Source organism: Pseudopipra pipra, chromosome 3, assembly GCF_036250125.1.
Source record: "Pseudopipra pipra isolate bDixPip1 chromosome 3, bDixPip1.hap1, whole genome shotgun sequence".
In the NCBI taxonomy this organism is placed as follows: domain Eukaryota; kingdom Metazoa; phylum Chordata; class Aves; order Passeriformes; family Pipridae; genus Pseudopipra; species Pseudopipra pipra.
This window is the reverse complement of record NC_087551.1, coordinates 95,813,121-95,833,799: the sequence shown is the minus strand read 5'-3', so window position 1 is coordinate 95,833,799 and position 20,679 is coordinate 95,813,121. Positions and strand designations below refer to the sequence as shown.

At 37.5% G+C, this 20,679-nt stretch overlaps 1 protein-coding gene across 23 annotated transcripts in view; it reads left to right on the top strand.

Annotated features, from left to right (window-relative positions):
* The window catches only part of DLGAP2 (DLG associated protein 2), a 454,541-nt gene that overhangs the window by 333,408 nt on the left and 100,454 nt on the right, over nucleotides 1-20,679 (top strand). For 14 of the 23 annotated variants that reach the window (XM_064650418.1, XM_064650396.1, XM_064650395.1 and 11 more), the window contains one exon: nucleotides 16,948-17,013. The exons of 7 other annotated variants lie outside the window; for them this stretch is intronic. In XM_064650418.1, the coding sequence (XP_064506488.1) occupies nucleotides 16,948-17,013 (66 nt within the window). Of the gene's footprint in view, nucleotides 1-16,947; nucleotides 17,224-20,679 lie in introns of those variants that run through there. 2 more of the 23 variants (XM_064650412.1, XM_064650411.1) reach the window with 2 other exon arrangements.

Sequence of the window (20,679 nt, the reverse complement as noted above, 5' to 3'; positions counted from 1 at the left end):
CCTTAGATCAGATTAGGTTCAGTTACATGTACTTCTTTCATGTCCCATGTACCTTAGTGTCCATTTGTATTTAGTTCTTTACCCTGGTGAAGGAGATAGACTGCACTGCATTCTTGTGTGGTACAGTGATATTATTATTTAGAGTAAAGAGGTAAACTGATGTCTTGCATAAGCACTGAGTTACCAGTCATCAGATTCTGTTAATAGCTAAGGAAATGTTAAAACTTCTTTGGTTCTTAGACTTATACTAGTTCCTTTTAAAAGACATCCTTACTTGTATTCAGCATTATTCTCCACCGTCTTTTTCTACAAATACACTTTTCCGTTTCCTTTCAGACAAACTCTGATTTTTTTTTTCAGAAGTTGCAGTTTTTTTCCTTTTTCTGACACAATACATTTTTTACACAAGTAAAATCTACCTAGGCATTACAGTTCACTTCATGAAGGGTATTGTGATTCTTTTTAATTCTAGTTCAATATAAAACCCTCCAAATTTTAAATTTTTCAGCTAGAAAAATTCTACCAGACTGGGTATTTCCTGTTCCAAGTCTGTCTCAGAGCTGCAAACACTGCTTTGCTCCGTCTCTGGGCTACAGCCGCACTCCTAAAGAACAGAGGAAAGGACACAAGAGAAGATGAATTTGTTGCTGAATTCTGGTGAAGCTTTGTTGAGATCAAAATATCTTCATAAAACATCTTGGCTCGAGGGAACAGGAGCCAGAAAATGCTGCCTATTTTCTGATCAACACTGGTGTTAAAAAGATTCCTTTTGGTTTTGCCATGAGGACTTGGCTTTTTGAAAGTGCTTTATTGGTATGAACTATTTCTTTTTCATCTGCTCATGAACTGTCTTTTACCTCATATGCTCATATGTTTAAATGCCAGGGAATGTTAATTACTTACAATTTAATAAGACAATTAATTAAGGCACAGCATAAGTACGAAGTCAGAATGCCTGTTGCTTTTCTCAGCAGACAATTGATAGCTTTGAAATACTAACAAAAGCCAAGCTTTAGACATACAAGGCTATTATAGGGCCTATTATTTAATGTAGAGGTCAGTTATGGGCACATACTGAAAAAAAATTATCTTCATATAGAAACCACCAAGAATAATCTGGAGCCATAAGAAAAACAATAGATATTTTTTAAAAATCTAAGAAGGAAGCTAAGGAAGTGGTACATGAAGTGAAATCTCAGCAATGAAAGTAGTCTGGACATGTAATCAGGATGATGAAAGATCCTTCCAAATATCTTCTGAGAGATTACTCCCCTTTTTTTTTCCTTCATGTCCATGGAAAATGGAGAAGATTGAGCAAAATATAGAATTTATTAATGTGATTTACCAACAAATGGAGAAATATATTGTTGGCTAAAAATGTTTGGACTAGTAGTGGGAAGGACAGAAAAAAATACGGTGGTTGTGAGAAAGACTCTTAAGATCAGAGAGACAGTAACAGTGTAATATATAACCTACAGTGGAACGTTTTAAACATTTCAGACAGGAAGGATTCTAGTAATCTGTTTTAAACGTGATGCTCCTGCTTAGTATGCTGGGTAAAGATTTTTTGAGTTTGCACTTGGCAAGAAGGCAATAGGTTTCTACCACTATATCTGTAAAATTTATATCTGATAATCTGATGAATCATGATGTAAGGAAGTTTTATTTTTCAGCCTGATGTTTTCCTTTCTATAGATGTATCATGTTTTTCCTAATTATGGTCAAATGGAAAGAAGAAAGGCAAGAAGAGTAGAAACAACCGAAGGAAGCATCAGTGGCTGCTTGTAGAAGTTTCACAGATAGTCTTCCACAGAGTTTACCACACATGACATAATAAAAACCACAGAATAAAAAAAAATTTATGGCACTTTTTATAAATTACAGGCTGAAACATTGAAATTACTTTTATTCTTATTTTCACATGTTCTGTTTAATTTTAGATGAATCTCCAGGGGAAATCTGATTCTTGTAAATGGAAATAAATATATATGCCAATTAATGATGGCTTTTGGATTCAATATATATAGACAGCGCAGTCCTAAATTGCCACTGCATTAGCATGCCCATTTATTTAATATTAATAGTAGGTTAGTGAGTTCATTTCCAGAAGTTCTTATGTGGATATTGTCACAATATTTACTCGCCAGTTACATGAATCATCACCTATGCATGTATCATCCTACTTATGGCACCCAAATGTTTGTTTCTTTATTGGTTTTATTAACTTTTCTAATGCCATTTCCTATCATTGGAGCCATTAGTTTTTATTAAAAAAAAAGAAAACAAAACAAAACAAAAAAACTAGGGTGAAAAATTCTATGACTGCAAGCATTTCTAGGCTACATCAAGGTGTCCTAACTTTCATTTGACAGCCTTGCTGTCCCAGATTGTGCACTTACTTCATAAGCTATTTTCAATAATAACAATTCTTCTACTAAGTATTAGAAATACTGATGCTATCGAATTACTAGCAGTAACCAGTAGAGTAAGTCTAGTATTAAATACTTCTTTCGTTACTTATACATGAAATCTAGCATTGTAGCACCAGGAAACCATGCTCTGATCAATGCATACATATAGAGGTGCTGTAAATTTATGCGACTAGTATTGATAATCTATAACCTCAAAATGAGCAAATAAGGGGAGAAATTAATACAACACACAGATTGAGCAATGATTTACAGATATGGTATTAGTTCTGTTTCTGGGAGTTCTTCAATGAAGTTTTTCCTGTTATTTACAACTTTTAATTGGAATTTTGAGAAGAAGAGAGATGTTGCCAACAGAGAGTCCAAACAAATGAAAACAACTGTGAATATTTTAGAACATCCTTGGTCTACTGGTTTCATGTGTGCACAACACCAGTAGCATAACTTAATGAATGGTGAAGCAATCCCTGTCATGCTGTCGTGGATAACATTATCCATGGACGTATGTATCCTGCCATCAAGTGTGATTTCCATTAATTAGTTCAGCAGATTGATTGATGTAGTTAGCTCCAGTACTGATGGCTACAAAGCTGCCTTTTTTCAGGCTTCAGTGAAGGTTTTACCAGGATTCTTGGTATTCTTGGTGGCTGAAGCCTAAGTTGCTATTGCTTAGCAACTGGTATTTCTAATCAGATTAAAGTTACATGTGCTGTAATCATTCTTAATAGAAAGGCATATGATCTTGAGCAAGTCTAGGTATGTGTGTGAGAACAGAGGGCTGAAGATGGATGTAAGCACACGCAACATGTGAGAGATGGAAAACTACTGGAGTGAGCTTGATAGCATAGGAGGCCCTGCCTTCACTATCTTGATGATGTAGTAAAATTCAGGGTGGTGGAGGGAGGATTTAAGCATAATATTGCATCTTTTTGTACCAGTGAAAGCACTACACGAAAATGTGTCATGTTCTATTTCTTTCAAAGGTGTCAAATTTTAGTCACTGATAATTCCGTTTTTATCCATAAATCAGAAAACTTTACATGAAGTTTTGTGGAGAAAAAAATCCTTCTCCCTCCCTTTTGTGGAATGAGCTTTTGTGGAATTGTTAAGGCTATAAGATCATCAAGTCCAACTGTCCATTGAGTCCACCATTTGGGTGATGCAAATGATGGTAATTTCAAAGTAAGTGTGGAGGATACTCAAACAGGTCTTATTTTGTGGACTGAACATTTGAACGGAAAACACTTTTTCAATATCACAGAACTTGTAAGGATTGCAGGTTTTCATGACTGCGACAAAACTAGGTAGTGGTCTGACTCCCAGCAAGCAGCCAAAACACCGCACAGCTGCTTGCTCACTCCCTTTCCTACGGGACAGAGAGAAAACAGAAGGAACGTGAGAAGACTTATGGACCAAGATAATGACAGTTAATAAAGGAAGTAACAGGTTTACATGGCACCAAAGAAAACAGAGGAATTCATCCGCTACTTCCCATCACAAGGCAAGTGTGCAGCCACTCACTGGAAAGAAGGGACTCAGCACCCATGGTGATGACTTGGGAAGACAAATGCCATAACCACAAACATCCCTCCTTCCTCCTCCTCCTCTATGCGGGCTGACATGAAGAAAGCAAGCTTCATCCCAGCCAGACCCAGCAGAAGCTGAAACTTTTCTGTTTGCTTTTTCCATTTTGGTTTTTGGTTTTGTTTTTTTTTTTACTGAATGGGTTAAGAGGCATATGACCACTAGTGGCAATATGAGAAACTCAAACACATTTTTCTGCTTTTTTTATTCTACTTGACATTATTTGACTTCTGGCATGGTGAATCAGCCTCCCTCTGTCTTAACAAATGTTTAACCATTTAAATTAATTTAAATAGCTCCAAAAAACCCCCTAAACTAGACAAGAACAAGGCCAGAACATCAAGATACTTTGAATGCTTGATCAAAGTGAGGGACTTGGTTTCTAACCCCAAACCTGACCCAGATAAAGTAACAGCTGACAGCTGATTCTCCTATGCTGAATCATTGTCAAAATTAGCAAGTTCTTCCAAGGCAGATTTACATTTCTCTTTTACTGGAAGAGGAAACCTTCATCAAAGCAGAAACATTCCTGCAAATAAATTTAGGTCTCAATGAGTTTATATTTTCTAAGAATAGGAAAAAAAAATGAAAAAAAAAGAGAAGGAAAAACAACATCAACAAAAACCCCAACAACAACCCTCTTCCCCACAAATGTACTTACCCATCAAGGAGTAAGTCATGAAAACGCTCCTCAGGAAATCCAAAAGGATGGGATGCATAAATAAGGCATGCTTACATGTTGCATTTTAAATAAGAGACTGCAGTAATGAGTACAATACATGTAGCCATCAGTGCTACCATAGGCAATTATCTGCACTGATGTGATGGGAGATGATTCCACATATAAGAACTGAGGGTGTAGCAGTCAACTTTAACCCATTAAATGCTTTCAGTACTGGAAACTGATGACTAGAAAGTCATTGATATATGCTGCCTGTCAGGATGGCGTCTTTTTGCTTATTTGGTTTTAGCTGCCCTTTTCACACAGTCATTTTCTTCCTGCCACCTGTAAATGCATGGTGTGTATTCAATGCCTTTGCCATTTTCCTTTGGACTGACTCCAAATAAAATTTAACCAATGGAAGGTCTTTTATGAGCAGACTGCATAATTCAACTCAAATTAGCTTTTTGCTCGGAGGCCAGAGAATGAATACAAAAAGTTATATTACTTTCAAAATAAAGTCATTAGTAATCATTAAAGCAGCAGCCAAATGCAGACGGCATTACAGCTGCATTAAAAAAATGGAAGTGGAAGTCAAACATTACTACTAATCACTGCCATTGTCCCGAAAGAGCAGAAATTAAGCACTGATTTAAATTCATTTTAAATCCCATTACTGAGAGACCAAATTGCTAAAATTGTGGAGGCCTTACTCATGGATTTCTATAGAACAAAACCAGCTTTGCACTCTGAAACACTCGCAAATGTTCTTAAGAGATACCAGAATGACAGCCTAGAAACTATATCCAGTTGCATGGGTGAATAATGGGCATGTGGAAGAAAGATTCCCAGTACTGTCTTGCTGACATGACTTGACTCTGATGGGGTGAAAAGTTGACAGGTTATTTTATTCCCCTTGCCCTTTCATTCTGAGACAACAAAGAAGAGATGAAAGTTTTGTCTTGATGGACACCTCTCCTGTGGGAATTGACAGAATTCAGTAATTCATTTTCAGCCAAGGAGTTTGTCACTACCAGTCTGGACTTGATTCGAACATTGCATCAGAAATTAAAATCTCAATATTCCATTTGCAGCTTCTGGACTTTCTGATGACCCTATTTATGACCCTGTTTATGGGCTTGAATAAACAAAGATATGGAGAAGCAAAATGACACCAACAGTAATCATTTGTTTTCCATTTGTAATGTGAGCTTTGAAGACCCCTACACAAGCCTTTCTCTTCCTTCTGCTCAAAATGCAGCCATGGCTGAAATAACGGAACTATATGTAACATCCCAGCAAATGTTTATGGATGTCCTAAACAGTTACTGGAGTCAGATGGTGAAAAAAATGGATTGCAATTGAAAGATACTGTTTTCAAGGTACTGAAACTGTACAGATGTAAATTAAATGGTATGTTAGCTTTCTATATATTTTGTGTCTGTGATTGCCAGATCAAAATGAAGGCCCTGCCACACCACTGTGGTGCAGAAGTTTAGTAAGTCACCGTGTGTCAGCTGAGCCTTGGTAACTGAACTTATTTACACCATTATACTGTTGGCAGATATGATCTAATTCCAGGTACTTTTACCCCCAGGCAGATGGATAGTTACACCAGCAGAGCTGATATTCTTAAGCACATTAAACCATCTAAATCTGATCAAGCATCTAAACTAATATTATTAAACCCTTTTTTTGCTGATTTTTTCAACTGTGTGAGTTCTTCCAAAGAGCAAGCTGGATGTATTCCTGATCACAGATTGTTGCCAGGGCAGGAAAAGGCCGGGCCAACATCTGTCCAAAGCACCTTTAGTGTGTTGCAGATACAGGAGAAGAAAGAGTCCATGTGCATAATGTCAATGACCTGGGCTCTGCATGGGTATTTGCCCACATACAAACCTCAATAAGAAATTCTTGTAGTGAACAAGGTCTGGAAAGTATTTTACTTTTGGCTCAAGGAAGATTAGCAGCACTTAAGGTGGAAGAATTTAGGTTGTTCCCCTCCCAGTGTAGCAGCTACAAACATAACTGCAGCTAGCAAGGTGACCTGAACAAATTCCATCCTTGATGAGAGCAAATATTTGTATTCAGTTTCTCAGTTCCTTTTTAAGTAATCTTGACGGTCTGGCTTAATGTCATTTTGCTTTAGGCCCTGAGGTGAAGAGCCTGGCAACCCAGCACTTCCCTTAGTCCCTGGACACATGGCCTGGACAGTGATCAGTCTAGAGCTGCCCACTTCTCCCCATTAACAGTAGAAGACAAGTGTGCGCAGGGTCCCAGATGCTTCAGTGAAAAGCCTATCCTTGAGAAATGAAATGAAAATTTAATCTCTTTTGGGGAGATCAGTCTAGCAAACTTGAGGATTAGGAACTGGCCAAGCATCTGTACACCTTTTGCAGCATCCTAAATATTGATTCTGTCCACCCCACAATACACAGCTTATAACTTTGCTTTCCAGTTTCACTGGCCACACACAGAATTGATTCTCCCTCAACTTCATTTCTGCTTGCGTCAGAGGGAAAATCCAAACAACCCAGCAGCTGCACAAGTTGTAGTTGAATGTCACAACCAACAAACAGAAAGGTCCACCTCAGCCCCATTGTAACTGGTTTTAAAATGTAATGAGGCACTGAGACTGTGTATCCTAAGCAATCACAGAAATATTTGCTATATATTACAGTTTTTAGAGCAACCAGAGAGAACCCGAAGAGGGTTGCACCCACTGTGCAGAGTGCTAAACAAATGCATTAATAGGAAAGCTCTCCGTGGTGAGGTAGTTGGCAGAAACCTTTCCTTTGTAAAGCACAACCTTCCTGAAACTGAGGCTGTTTATGGGTCAGTTCAAAGCAAATTCCTTCTTAAAGTAAAAATGCAGGGGGAAAAAAGAGGTTTTTAAGTGTTGAAGCATCCTATTTTTACATTTTTAGAAGTTTCATTTTTCTAACTTGAACATGTGCTGCTTCAGATCTCTTTTAACTTGTGAAAAAGACCAAAACTGCATGAAATTAATTTGAAAATATAGATGTTTCTTTCACTTTAGATTCTCCCTTAACAATTTCATTAATTTTAAGTTATTTCGAATGTGTGCTTTTATAATTTATAGTTGAAAATTGCTGTGGGAAGGGCAAAAAGTTTATTTGGTCTTTCCAATTATTTGCAGTCCTTCTTAAAGACCTTGTGGTTTAAATACTTCAGTAGAGCAGCTAGTTGGAAGTAGACATGTATGCACAAAATCCTCAGGTGAGCTTCAACCTGTGATATATTACTTGCACCTCAATAGGCTGGAAGAAGAGGAGGAAAAAAGAGAAAGGAAAGACTGGTGAGGGAGGGTTAAAAGGAATAAGAAGAAAAATAAAGCAGATCTATGAAGGAGATGGAAAAGAGAAGGATATGAGACAAGGGAAAGATGAGAAAGATGAAAGGAAGCAGATGAGAGAGCAAGTCTTGCATTGCGATTGCATGGGAGGGGGAAGGGAGAGGAACTAATGACCAATCACTGGAAAATGCATTAAATTTGAGGGATGAATCTGAGCATAACTTCAGCACCATCCACATGATGATGAAAACAGGGCAAAGAAAGGAGGTATCCTGATCCATCACTCTTTGCCTGCTACAGCTGCTCCAGACCCATGATTCCTTCTAGGAAGAAACCTTGTTGTGATTATTGCTATTTTTGAGAGAGAAAAATGGCTCATTTATTAGGTACTGCATTTCATATTGCTTAAATCACCAAAAGGAAGCTACATATTATATATTAAATAATCATATTTGCTAAATAAGAAACCCTACCAACTGTCAATTGTACCACCCCAGCATTTAGGTGTTCACAGAAATCCTCACTGAGATCCTCACAAATTGACTTGTGTAGGAATGAAAGCCATAGGCATCATGTTTCCAGTTATATAGAACTTCATCATCTAATGTCAAAAGGCCTTATTGGGGGGGATTCAAGACTGCAGCTACTAAAGCTAATTTCCGTTTTCAGTGGAATTGCTGGCTTTGCCCTCACATCTCATTGGGGTCAAAGGGTTTCCATGCTAAATGTCTCCTACTATGGTAGATCAGTGTAACAAATGCAGTTGTTCTGTAATGTTAAAATATCTTATTTATTGAACATTTGAAAGACGGGGACACTGCTCAGACCTTTTACTCCATAGAACAAATTGGTAAAATCAGAACGCCATGACCACTAGTAATAATTGTTGTATATCTGGTTGTGGTTTTTACCAAAAAATAAAGTAAAATACAATGTGAGCATATCTAGTTTTAACCCAAAAGTGGAAAGGTTAAAAAATCCATGTTCTTTTAAACATAGTTTAATATTAGAGATCTCAGTAATTTTTAAGGAGAGTCTTAAAGAAATGCTTTTCTTCAAAATGAATTTGAAATATGTTGAAAACGAAAGGTTTTTCTGGGGTATCCAGAAGTCTTGGGTTCGTAGAATAAGGTTCATGATTCACAATAATAAGAATATATTTTTAATATTCCTACTTTTTAATATAGAATATTTGAAATTCCTCTCACAGATCCTGAAAAGCAATAAAAGGTAAATAGCTCAATTAGGAGCTTGACACAGTCATTCAGCTGTGAAAAATCCAGGAAGAAAGGGCTTTTAGAAATTTCTTAGACTCTTTGAAGCATGTCATGGAGAGCCATGTCTGAACACGATGTCTCGTCACTGACAAGAGGTCTTGTCACTGACAAGACATCGTGTTACTCTTTTTTTGCTTGCAGTCACTTGATAATTTTGTTATGGAGAGGTAGAGTTATTTAACTGAATTAGTCATTTAAATTCTAGAATGACTGAAAAGTGACTCTACTTTAAGACTCCACGGAGTTATCTAACACATTTTTCCATTTATTGCTTGAAGTGGGACAGGGAAGAGGAACTTGCAGATCTTTGGGGTAAAAAGGATAAGGTACCTCTGAAAGACTTCCAAGAAGCAAAATGTCCCTGGCTGGCTCCGACAAGGCTTCTGTGGGGAACCAATGCCTTTCAGGGTGATCACCACAATAGTGCTAAGGCAACCAGTGTTTTGTGGATAATTTGCATCTGCCAGCAGCTGGGATGCAGGAGTTAGTGTGCAAAGACCAATATGATCCCTGACAGCTTCAGTGGTCCCCTGCAATATACTTTATTTTATTCTTTTTCCAAGACAGTACGTGAGGGACACAGTCATCTCCTTGTCCCCGATTTATTGGGCTGTGTGCCTGGCTACTCCCTCTGACAGCTGATGCCTGGTTTCATAGTCCTGCTGTCTGAAACGATGCTGTAAAAAAGCAGACAGGGTGAATGAAAGCAAGAGATCAGAGATTCCTTAGTCCTGCTCTTCAAGGGGTGGGAAGGGTTGTTGGGTTTATTAGTCTTGGTAGTAACCTAGGGATTCTTCAATATTTATTAGTGTAATATATAAGAAAAATATGTTTGTGTTTGGAAAGCGAAACAAATTATCTCTCTTGGGCACAATTTAATATGACTAATGAATTCTCTAAGTTATGAAAGGGTAGATGAAAATATTAAAAAATAAAATAGAAGAAAAAAGCAGAGAACCACATCATACCACAGGAAAAAGCCATACTGTAAAGCCAATTGAATTTCTGACCTCTGTGTCTGAAAGTGGCATAGCAGAGTAACAAAAATGTACAGAGAAGAGTGAGAAGGATGATGAAAGATTTAGAACAGCTTTGCCACAATAAAATACTAAACAGATTGCTTCCTTGGTTTGGAAAAGGAAGGAATAAGGAAAGGATATGGTAGATGTCTACACAATTATAAATTATATAGACATAGTGCATAGGGCTCAATGATCCATTATTTTTCACAACCAAGGAATAGAGGCACCTAATTTAATTATCAGGCATCTTGATAAACAAACAAAAAGGAAATTCTTTTTCAAATAAAGCATAATTAAATTGTGAGGTGCACTGGCACAGGATGCAGTAGAGGCTATCAGTATAAATGGGCTCAGAGAAGATTAGATAAATCCATAGAGGATAGATCCATTGATGACTATTAAAAATTATGGTCTAGACTAAATTTCTGTCTCAGGAAGTCCCTTAAGTGCTGATTGCGGGAAGCTGGAAAAGTATTGTAGACAATCTACATATTTGCCCTGTTTCCAGCAACATCCATTTTGGGCCAGTGCTGGAGCCAGCATACCAGGATGAGCAGATCTTTGCTGGACTCATCAGCAACACTTGTGTGTCTGTATGTCTGTGTGTGTGTGTGTGAGAAAAGCAAGAACAAAAAAAGAGAGTCTGTGATGAGAAAAGCAAAAACAACTTAATTAAACAATGACTTCCTCTTACTGTTAATACTTTTTGCACAGGCCTCTTGCAAAGGAAACCTCGATAACCTTAAATCTGATACTATCATCTTTAATATTTATTTCAATCAGTATTTGTTGCTTGTCACATGCTATCAGAACAATGCATGAGAATATCGTATTGACAATAATGCCACCTGGCCTACGTCTGTCATGTCATGGCCAGGCTTTGCAAACGAAGATTTGGGAAGGGCACTACCCACGTTTGTTACAAGCGCGTTGGTGGCTAAAAAGGCCAATACGAGATAGACACAGCAGAAAGACTTCTTAGGTGCTATATTCGGCAAGGCACGAATCTTTCTGTGTTGTCTTTTCTCCTCAAGAGTGATCCTGCGTGCGTTCTCAAAAGCATCAGCAGCGTTATAGATGCTGTGTCTCCAGACCTCCCGATTTGAGGCCAGAGTAGACCAGTTATGTTGACCAGTATGGCCAAGGCTGAGATGTTGTTTCAGGGAGTCCTTGTATCTTCTCTTTGGGGCTCCTCTCTTGCGGCAGCCTGTGGCAAGTTCACCATAAAGCAAGATCTTAGATAGGCGGTGATCTTTCATTCTTGAGACGTGTCCTGCCCAGTGCAGCTGTGTTCTCAGTAACATGGCCTCAATACTTGTGACTGCTGCTTGTTCTAGAACAGATGTATTGGTCACATGATCTGACCAGTGAATGTTTAGGATTGTACAGAGATAGTGTTGATGGCAGTGTTCTAGAAGACACAGGTGGTGGCGGTAGATGACCCATGATTCAGAATCATATAAGAGAGTAGACAGCACTATGGCTCTGTAGTAAATTAAACAGTGCCAGAAAAAAGGCACAACAAATAGGAATTTGATTATTTGTAATAGTGGTCAGCGAGGTCCCTGTCTTAGTTTTAAGCTTGGCCAAGTAATTTTCACTGTCCCAAGTAATTCCCAGGGGATTAGCATGGGCAAAGGACCATTCCTCATCACAGTTTGGATGAAGCCAACCTGTTCTTGAAGATATGGCTAGACCACAACAGTCGACCTCACAAGAGAAGGAGCCTTCACCATGTCTAATTTACTATATAGATGTTATAATATTGATTGGATGTAACCTTTTGAGGATTAGACGAGGAAATTTATAGGTTTGCCAGAAGTGATTTTGGCTGCTTGAGGAAGGTCTGAACCAATCCAATTAGCTGTCTTCCAGGAGGGATCAGTGATCCATAACAGGTTGCAGCCATGCAGGCATTTGGTCATTTCCCTTAGGTCAGGACCAGCTTCATGACAATTATGTCTGTTATCATGACATAACCAGAATAGGCTGGGGATATCTTTGGCTAGGGTCAAAGGCCACCTGCAAGAAATGCTTTAATTGCATAGCAGCCTAGTGGACTTTGAGGTACAGGAGATATCTCTTCTAGATGTCTAAGTATGTCTAGTCTGGGAGCGGTGATTTTGTTTTCTCATATCATGGAGTGATATGGTGAGTGGCCTGTATTCATACTCTGTACACATCCTATGATCTGTAATTATATGATCAAATGAAATTGCAGCTGCAGCTTAATTCAGATATTTTAAGGCCCGTGTTTTCTTTCATCTGTTGTCAGACAATATAGCAGACACTATAAGACAAAACTAAAAAACAACAGCTACCACAGGGAGCTTGCAGGCTGAAAGAAATGTACATATAGAAAAAAAGTTGGTGTGTGGTCCAGTGTGGGCTAATAATAAATAAATTAAATTCCATTGAACTGAGAAGTTCCATATCAGTTCTAGTCAGTCTTGCTCTTATATTGTGATGGAGAAGGCAGATAATTGATTGTAAGTCTTGCTGATGTGAACATTTTAAAGTCTGTGAGCAACAAGTCCACTGAGAATGGGGCCTATTTTGTGGATGGATAGGTTATGGAAGAAGTACAGTTAAGAGATGGAAACAGCATGCCTGGTTATTAAGGATAGAATGAATGCATAAAAAATGAGGGCCAACATAAAGGCATATCTTGGTGCAAGACTTTGCAGGTGAAGAAACAGAATTTAAACTGATATGTCATGTCAGATAGTAGATTGACAGGTTAAAATTGAGATGATAAAATTTGAAGGATGGGCAAAGTGATTATTCATCCCTGCCACAGAGCACACCTTTGCCCAGATTTGGCCCATACCAACCGGTGCTTCCCTAGATAATGTCTCCTTAGCAGGGTATGGAACAGCACAAGCCAGGGCACACAGACATTCAGCCTGTTCTGGGGACAAAAGCTGTGCCATGCCAGCTTGATCTTGGGTGCTGGCCTGTGTCATTTCCCACTGTGCATGTAGTAGCTTCAGGGCTGAATGAGCCGTCTGGATCTGTCAAGCTGGTTCCAACTCAGCAACGTCTCCTGACGTTTCCAAGCCTAAGTCTGGAGAACTTCAGCTGTGAAAGGTTCCTATCACAGTTTTGAGTGTCATCTGTGCAGTGTTGCACTGGAATGATGACAGATATATCACCTTTTTAAAAAAGAAAATGAGATACTACATGTAAATGACAGTTTGTGCTCTCCTACTTATGCAGATCACAGCATCATTTTACTATACATTCAACTTTCATGGAAGCCGACATGTCTGCGCTTTTAGAGCCTTTCATTTTTTGTCACTATTTTGAGACCTTTTGAGACTTTTCCCACTATTTTTTAGTTTCAGTTTCAGAGGAAGGTTCTTGCTTTCTGTTTAGACCAGCCTGTGATGCAGTAGTTTGTATATTGAGAAGTGTTCCTTGTCTGTGATCTGTGTATTCCATACATTGCTTAAAAACTTTTATCGTAAATCATCCTATTTTCATAATCTCATCTTCGTTTGCAATTCACTGCCCATTGAAGCATTCCATGCTAAGAGTACCATTTCCTTCTATGTCCGCTAGTGTAGAATGTTCTACTAGTAGGTAGCAAAGGGCAAGCGGAGATACTGTGAAATTATGAGATAGAGAAGGTGAATGACATAAAATAAATGCACTCGTTCTGTGACACGTGAATTTCAGAATGTGCCATAATTCTGTGATAATCTACATGACTTCATTACTATGACATATGAAGGTTGCTGCTGTGCTCATGAATGAAGGACATGCTTTTCATTTCTGTGGTCAATAATAAAAATTATAATTTCTAGGAGAAATTTAAACTGAATAAACAAAGACCATGTATGTCTGTTTCTGAAGGAATAATACAAGTTTGAAGTACAGTTCAAGCTCATATGAAGATTATCTTTGTAATACTGCAAGAGCCACTGAGACTCTAGATTAATTATGCCTCGTAAGTGAAGAATACAAAAATTGAATGTCTTCAAGGACTGAAGGAACTGACAGTAGCCTTTTTAAAAGACAATATAAGTACTGAAATAGTGCTGTGAATAGGTATAGTCATAAAATATAAAGAAATAAGAAGTCCTCATGCTTAGGAAGTAAACTAATCGCTAAGAGCTGCTCATATCCCTCATACAGATTCATAAACTTAAGGAAATCACAAAGGAATTCTAAGTTCCTTTGAAATATTTGCAATTGACCCTATTCAAAACAGAATACAGCTTTTCTGCAGGAAGGAAATTCTATCTCTTTGTGCACTCTATAGGCTCTTCTAGACAAAAGGCTCACTGACACTAACAAATGTATTCATATAGGATAGCTACAAGAAAGAAATTAATTTTAATCCTAATTCTACTGTAAAATTGAGACAGAAAGAGATTAATCGTATTGTCCAAATTTGCACAGGAATGTTTAAAGCAAAGTCAGAATCTGACTTGTGGATCCCATTGCATGACCTTTCCCTTTAATTTTGAAAAGGAATTTATTTTCTTCTTTTTTTTTTTCTCCAGCTCTTCAGACCCACAAATGTTTAGTTTTGTTTAGCCTACTCCTAACATTTTAGTCTACTTTTGGGCAGAGCTTGTTATAGGATGCTAATTTCTTGCAAGGGAGAAATAATGTTATGCATAAATTCTGTAATTGTTTCTGAATATGTGTGCATGGTAGAACTTTGGAATAAATTTATAGCTTTTCAAAAATACAACATTATTGTTTCAATATTTTCAATATTTATTAACATCTAACATCTAGTGAAGTTAGCATAAGATCTCCTAGTCATTTACAAGAATGTAAACAATCCTTTAGAATATTTTTATTATAGCTTTTATTTGATTCCTTATTCCTTACTCCTGTGCAGCCACATTAGAGGACAGGCTTATGAGTTATACAATATAGGCGGATCATGTGAGCAAGGTCTCCATGGGAACTGCCTAATTTGTGCTTTTATTTAATTAGAGATGTCCATTACCTTTCCAAATGAAGTTTAATTTAAATTCATGTGCCAGTCATTTTAAAAATTGTGTATGACTTTTTATCTGTCACTTACTGAGATCTCTTGAAGGCTGTATTTTAGCAGAGTGAGTTTATTTAACAACTGAGTTTATAAACAAGATGTTTATTTGACAGCTCAGCCTATCCAACAGTCTTAACATCCTTGGGACTAATTCTCTATGCAGTATCTGTGCTATATTAGCCATTATCAATTATATATTCTTAACCTCAGGAATTGTTAAAATCTCAGAGTAATTGCTTGAGAGATCCATATGAGTACATTAACTCATTTTGCTTCCTGTGAGATAATTGGGGAAAAAAATCAAAGCACAAATAAAAAGTGTAACCAAGACCAAGAAATATATAAAATGCATGTGTTTGTTAAATGGAGCATTGAAATGGGAAAAACAGTGTGTCTATTGTAAGCTGCACAAAAAAACCCAGCTTGTCTGATAGAGAAATTGAGGTACTCTTAAGTCTGAGTTGGTTCAAACTTTCGTGAATGTCTGCCTGAGGGTATGATAACAAAAACTGATGCAAGTTATTTAGAAGTCATCAGTCATCAGTTGTGCAAAAACTATGGTCTGCAATACCTGATTTTATCTTTCTCTGAAGAGCTGGTGGTTGAACTTACAGCGAGAGGCTATGGAGTGCTCCATAGCTCTTCTCAGGGATCTGTGCTTGTAACACACAGATGGAAAAAAAAGAGTAAAGTAAAAGGCTATATATACTCAATAATTTCCACATATTTGCTGGTGTTGACACCAGCAAATACGAAAATAGGGAAAAAACATAAAACTCATTAAAAATATAGTATTGGGTAAATACATGAAACATTACTGTGATACTTGGTATCTTAATCTATATATTCTTAAACGAATCTTGCAATTTACAGAAGTGTTACTGACCCAATTTTCCATATGCAGCTCTGTTATAGAAATATCTAAACTAAGTGCCTGATCCAAAGTTAGTTTGTATTCCAGCATGACAGGAGGGCAATGCAGAGGCAACAAACTGCAACTCTGAAAGAGGTATAAGCAGGGTAGCTCAGAGCTGCACTCAAGCCATTTAAGTGGTTTCTGCATTCATGCAGAATATACATATCACCTGCATTTAAGTACTTCTCCAGAATTACAGAAGTGATGTCTGGCACAAAAGAAAACGTTACTGATAGGAGAAAGTCACCATCACATCACTGTCAGAGTTCACAATGGCAGAATTGAACTGATTGTGTATAAAAGGTAATAAAAGTGGCCTGAGAATCATAAGTGGAAAGTGCTAAAGGTGCAACTGGAAGGACTGACAATAAGGATTCTTCTGGAATAAATACATGAAGCTTAAAAGGCAGTAGAACTCAATGCAACTGAGAAAAGTTGAAAAGAACAATGTAAAAGATCTTATAAAAAAAGACATTTACTATGACACTAGTGATTTGAAAATGTCTGGCAAAATTAAAAAATTAATAATAATAATTGATGAGCACTAGAACAACTGGCAAAGAGGGATAGATACTGCAGATAATAGCACCTCATCAGCTTCACATTATCTGAGATACTGAATGGTAATAGATATCATTGAGTGGATTTAAAAACTAGTGGAGAGTTTATGTCTGGATATAGAAAAATATCAGAGGTATTAAATAGCTACTTTGTTTCTGTCTTTTCAGAAGAAGAGGGTGGCGATCTGCTCAAGTCGGGCTTCAGTTTTCCAGGGACGCCAGAGGAGGAGCTAGGTACAGATACCATCTCTCAGATAACTGGTACTACTTGAGCATCCAGAGGCTGGGCGCAGCCGCGGGGTGAGGCAGCAGGAGGCTGCTCTGCGGTACAGCCTCCCTTCAGCCACAGAGCCCACAGCAGGCATGGCACCACGTGGTGTCAGTGAGAGTGGCCAAAAACCTCTCAGTAAAATCCTTCTGGGAATTTCTCACCTGCTCTATAAGGTTAGATAATGGAAAGCAAAAAAACATCAGCTTTGGGTAACACCCACGCAATCAAGAATTCAAAAGAAGAATTACCAACCTTACTTCTTTGTCTTTTTCTCTTTGTTTTACCCCTTAGAATACATACTAATTGCAGACGGAGTTTTCAATGTTACCTTTTCAATTTGAAAAAGTAACAAAAGCAAGGAGAAATCAGAAAATCTTAAAGTCCACAAGTGAAATCTTGATACTTCTGTCTTACAAAGCTAGTAGTAAAATATCCCACTGGCTTCAGTTTTATACATTTAGATTGTGCAAAATTGTGTTTCTGTTCCTGTATTTTCATATTCAGATTCTCACTGGTTTATGTGAAATCCATCAAAATTGTGATTTTTGTGCAATTACTTTATGTGGATTTTTTTGGAAGAGAAATATGGAAAGTGATTTCTGTGTGTTTGCTAGTTAAAGCTCCCTTTATGCAGTGTGAGCTTACTTACATTTCAGAAGTCAGTATAATTTTTCTCTTTTTGTGCATATGCTTACGTTAATACATTGCAACAGTTTATTTTGTGTTATTAGGATATTGTTGTAGTTGACAAGAATACTATAAGCTCTCTCCCTGACTGTATTGTTGCACATTGCTAGGAAGATAAATCATAGTTGCTATATTAAGGAGAAGTACGCAAGCAGTTTGAACAAGGAACATGAATTTAGGCAGGGGTTGTCATGTTTGAACAATCTCTTAGAACAGGATTTTCTAAAACAAGTAGTGTTGTCACTCAGTTACACTCAAATCAGGGAGTTCCATAAATGTTCAGTGTAAAAATATCTGTATTGGACTTAATATTCAAAAACAAGTAAAAAAAAGCTACAGGTAAGTCCAGACCCAAAGATCGGACAGAAGGAGATGTTAAGAAGAGACTGAAGAACCTTCAGGCAGTTTCTGCCTTAATCAAAACAGTGTAAGCAGGAAGATATGGTTAAACATGAGGCTTCCTAGGAATCTCACAAGTGGATCCTATGGAGGAGTCATGAAATAAGCAAATATCTCAGCCTTCTTGGATGTTTGGAGGTTTTTCGTCCTGCTGTCCCATTTCGTAGCACACAGAAAGGAGTTCAGATGGATTAGAATCTCATCTAAGAGCTGGAAAGTAATTCAGTAGTAGATGTCTAAACTGTAGATCTCTGGAGTTCCTTTAGAATCAATGAAGAGTGATAGACTTTTCCAGGATATAGCAGGTTTGGCCTACTTAAGAAGCTTAGTGTAGAGTGAGATAAATCATACCCTAGAAGTATGTCAAAATTGTTCTCCTTCCCGTTTGGTTGAGAAAGATCTGCAGGATTTCTGAAGCCAGAATAAATGATATATAAGTCAACAGTATTAAATGTCAGGTGTCTATAGGAGCAAGGGCACTCATATAAAATAGACCATAAAGATTGACACAAAGATATGTGCTAACTGATCAATCATACAGAACCCTAACTAAGAAGAAGATGGGGATTAGTCAGAAAGAAGAAACAGGAAAGCCAAAAACAAAAAATCACAGCCAGACTACAAATAAATTAAGCTACTTTCAAAAAATTTCAACTATTTATGGCAAAAGGACTGAAAAAAACCATGCCAAAAACGAGGGCAAGGAACGATCTATCTTTGCTCCTCAATTATGTGTCCCTATTGGAATTCTCTGAAACTAGGTACCAAAGATCTCTAGATCATTCATAGAAAGAGGTGAGTGGCTTTAATATTTTCGGAAGACAATCCTGTCCTTCTGACTTAACTATCAAACTGTAGGTGGCCAAAACACGTGGATTAAATTAACCATTTCAGTGTCTCACACTGGATACCATTAGTAAAAACATATGATGTCCCATTCTCCCCTAGAGAAAATCACTGAAATTGATAAGGCTTTTATAAAAGTTGTTGGATAGTAAGTTAAATTCTGTGTAGACAAGCTCTGTAGTTATAGCTGTGCTAGTGTATTACACCTCTACCAATGGATAGGATATATCTGTCTGTCCTTCTGTCTTTCCTCCAGTATTGTGTTCTGTCACTTGAAGATTTGAGTTCAAATCCATTAACTGAATATAACATTAGTGAAAAAACTGCAAACTATTAGATATTTCTCAGTCTCCACTTTTTATTGCTGTTGCACAAGTATAAAGTTAAATATTCATTGAAGAGAAATCTGATTCTGGGTGAATACTGTAATCACTGAGCAATGGAAATGGGTTTGCTCTCTTTCTGTATATACATTACCCGATGACTACTTCATTATTTTGTATGAAGAGCCTCAATCTGAAGGACTGCTAGAGACATTCATTCCAGAAGAAAACACAGAAAGGGCTTTCTTGGCGAAGTGAAATAGTTTCCCAAGTCAAAGCAGAGTCAAGATGATGTTCTTTAAGGTAGTTGTAACTGCAGGGCCATTCATTATTCTAAACTCTCATTGTCCCAAGGAGCTTTAAGTTATGATCTCTCTGGAACTGAAGAATTTTTGACTCCAGGCCTTTATTTGTAAAATGGGTTTAGTATTTCCTAGTGAGATTTTAGGGCTTTGGTGGGGATTAATTAATGTTTGCACAGTATCTCACCAGAGTGAAAATGCTGAATAGTCATTAAATAATATTTTTAATAAAATGATCCGCTACCTTAATTGGAAAAAGGTATCAAGGGATGGGACTGATCTCAACTCTTTTACACCATTGATTCTATGAAAGACCTCATTAGATAAAACAGGCAGAAATGCAATGGATTACTTCAAAAAAAGCTTACTCGAGTGTTCATAATTTGTTCTTGAAAACAATATTTTATAGCTTTTCCATTAACATTTATTTGTCAACAGAGTTCAGGGCGATAGGTATTATTGTTACAAGATTCACACACCAAAAATTTCAATTCTTTTCACTAGTAATATCTCAAATCAGCAACCTGATAAAGTGTAAGATAAACCATACGCAGATATTCTTCCCAAGAATGCCAAGGCAGTGGAAGGATTAAAAAAGGTTTATTTCAGATGCAAGGACCACTTCCTAATGATGCTGCACACACCAGGCCCCCAGGGAAAAAAGGCAATGCCCCACCTTCTCCAAGGCTTTTTGTATCTTCTGTCTCTTCTCTCCCACCCTCCCTGGCCGGAGGAGGCCTTGTACATGTCTGCATGTTATGTCTTTGCATACCAGGGAGAGAGAGAGCTTGCTCACAGCTTCTCCCTGCAACTTTCTCTGAAATGCAGAAGGAAGACAACAGACATCTAACCCCTTTGAGAAGGCATTTTACAGTCTTCCTAAGCAAAATCAAGTTCTAGCTTTTTGTCCCAAATTCTTCTGAAACTGTGCCTATCCCTACATAAAGATAGCAGAGCAAGAGATCTGACATGCATGATCTCATGCAGCTCACTCTAAGTCATGAAAACTGAAGTTCTTCTAATTCCTAGCTTTCATCTAGCTGGTATTTATATTATCTAAATAATGTTAGTG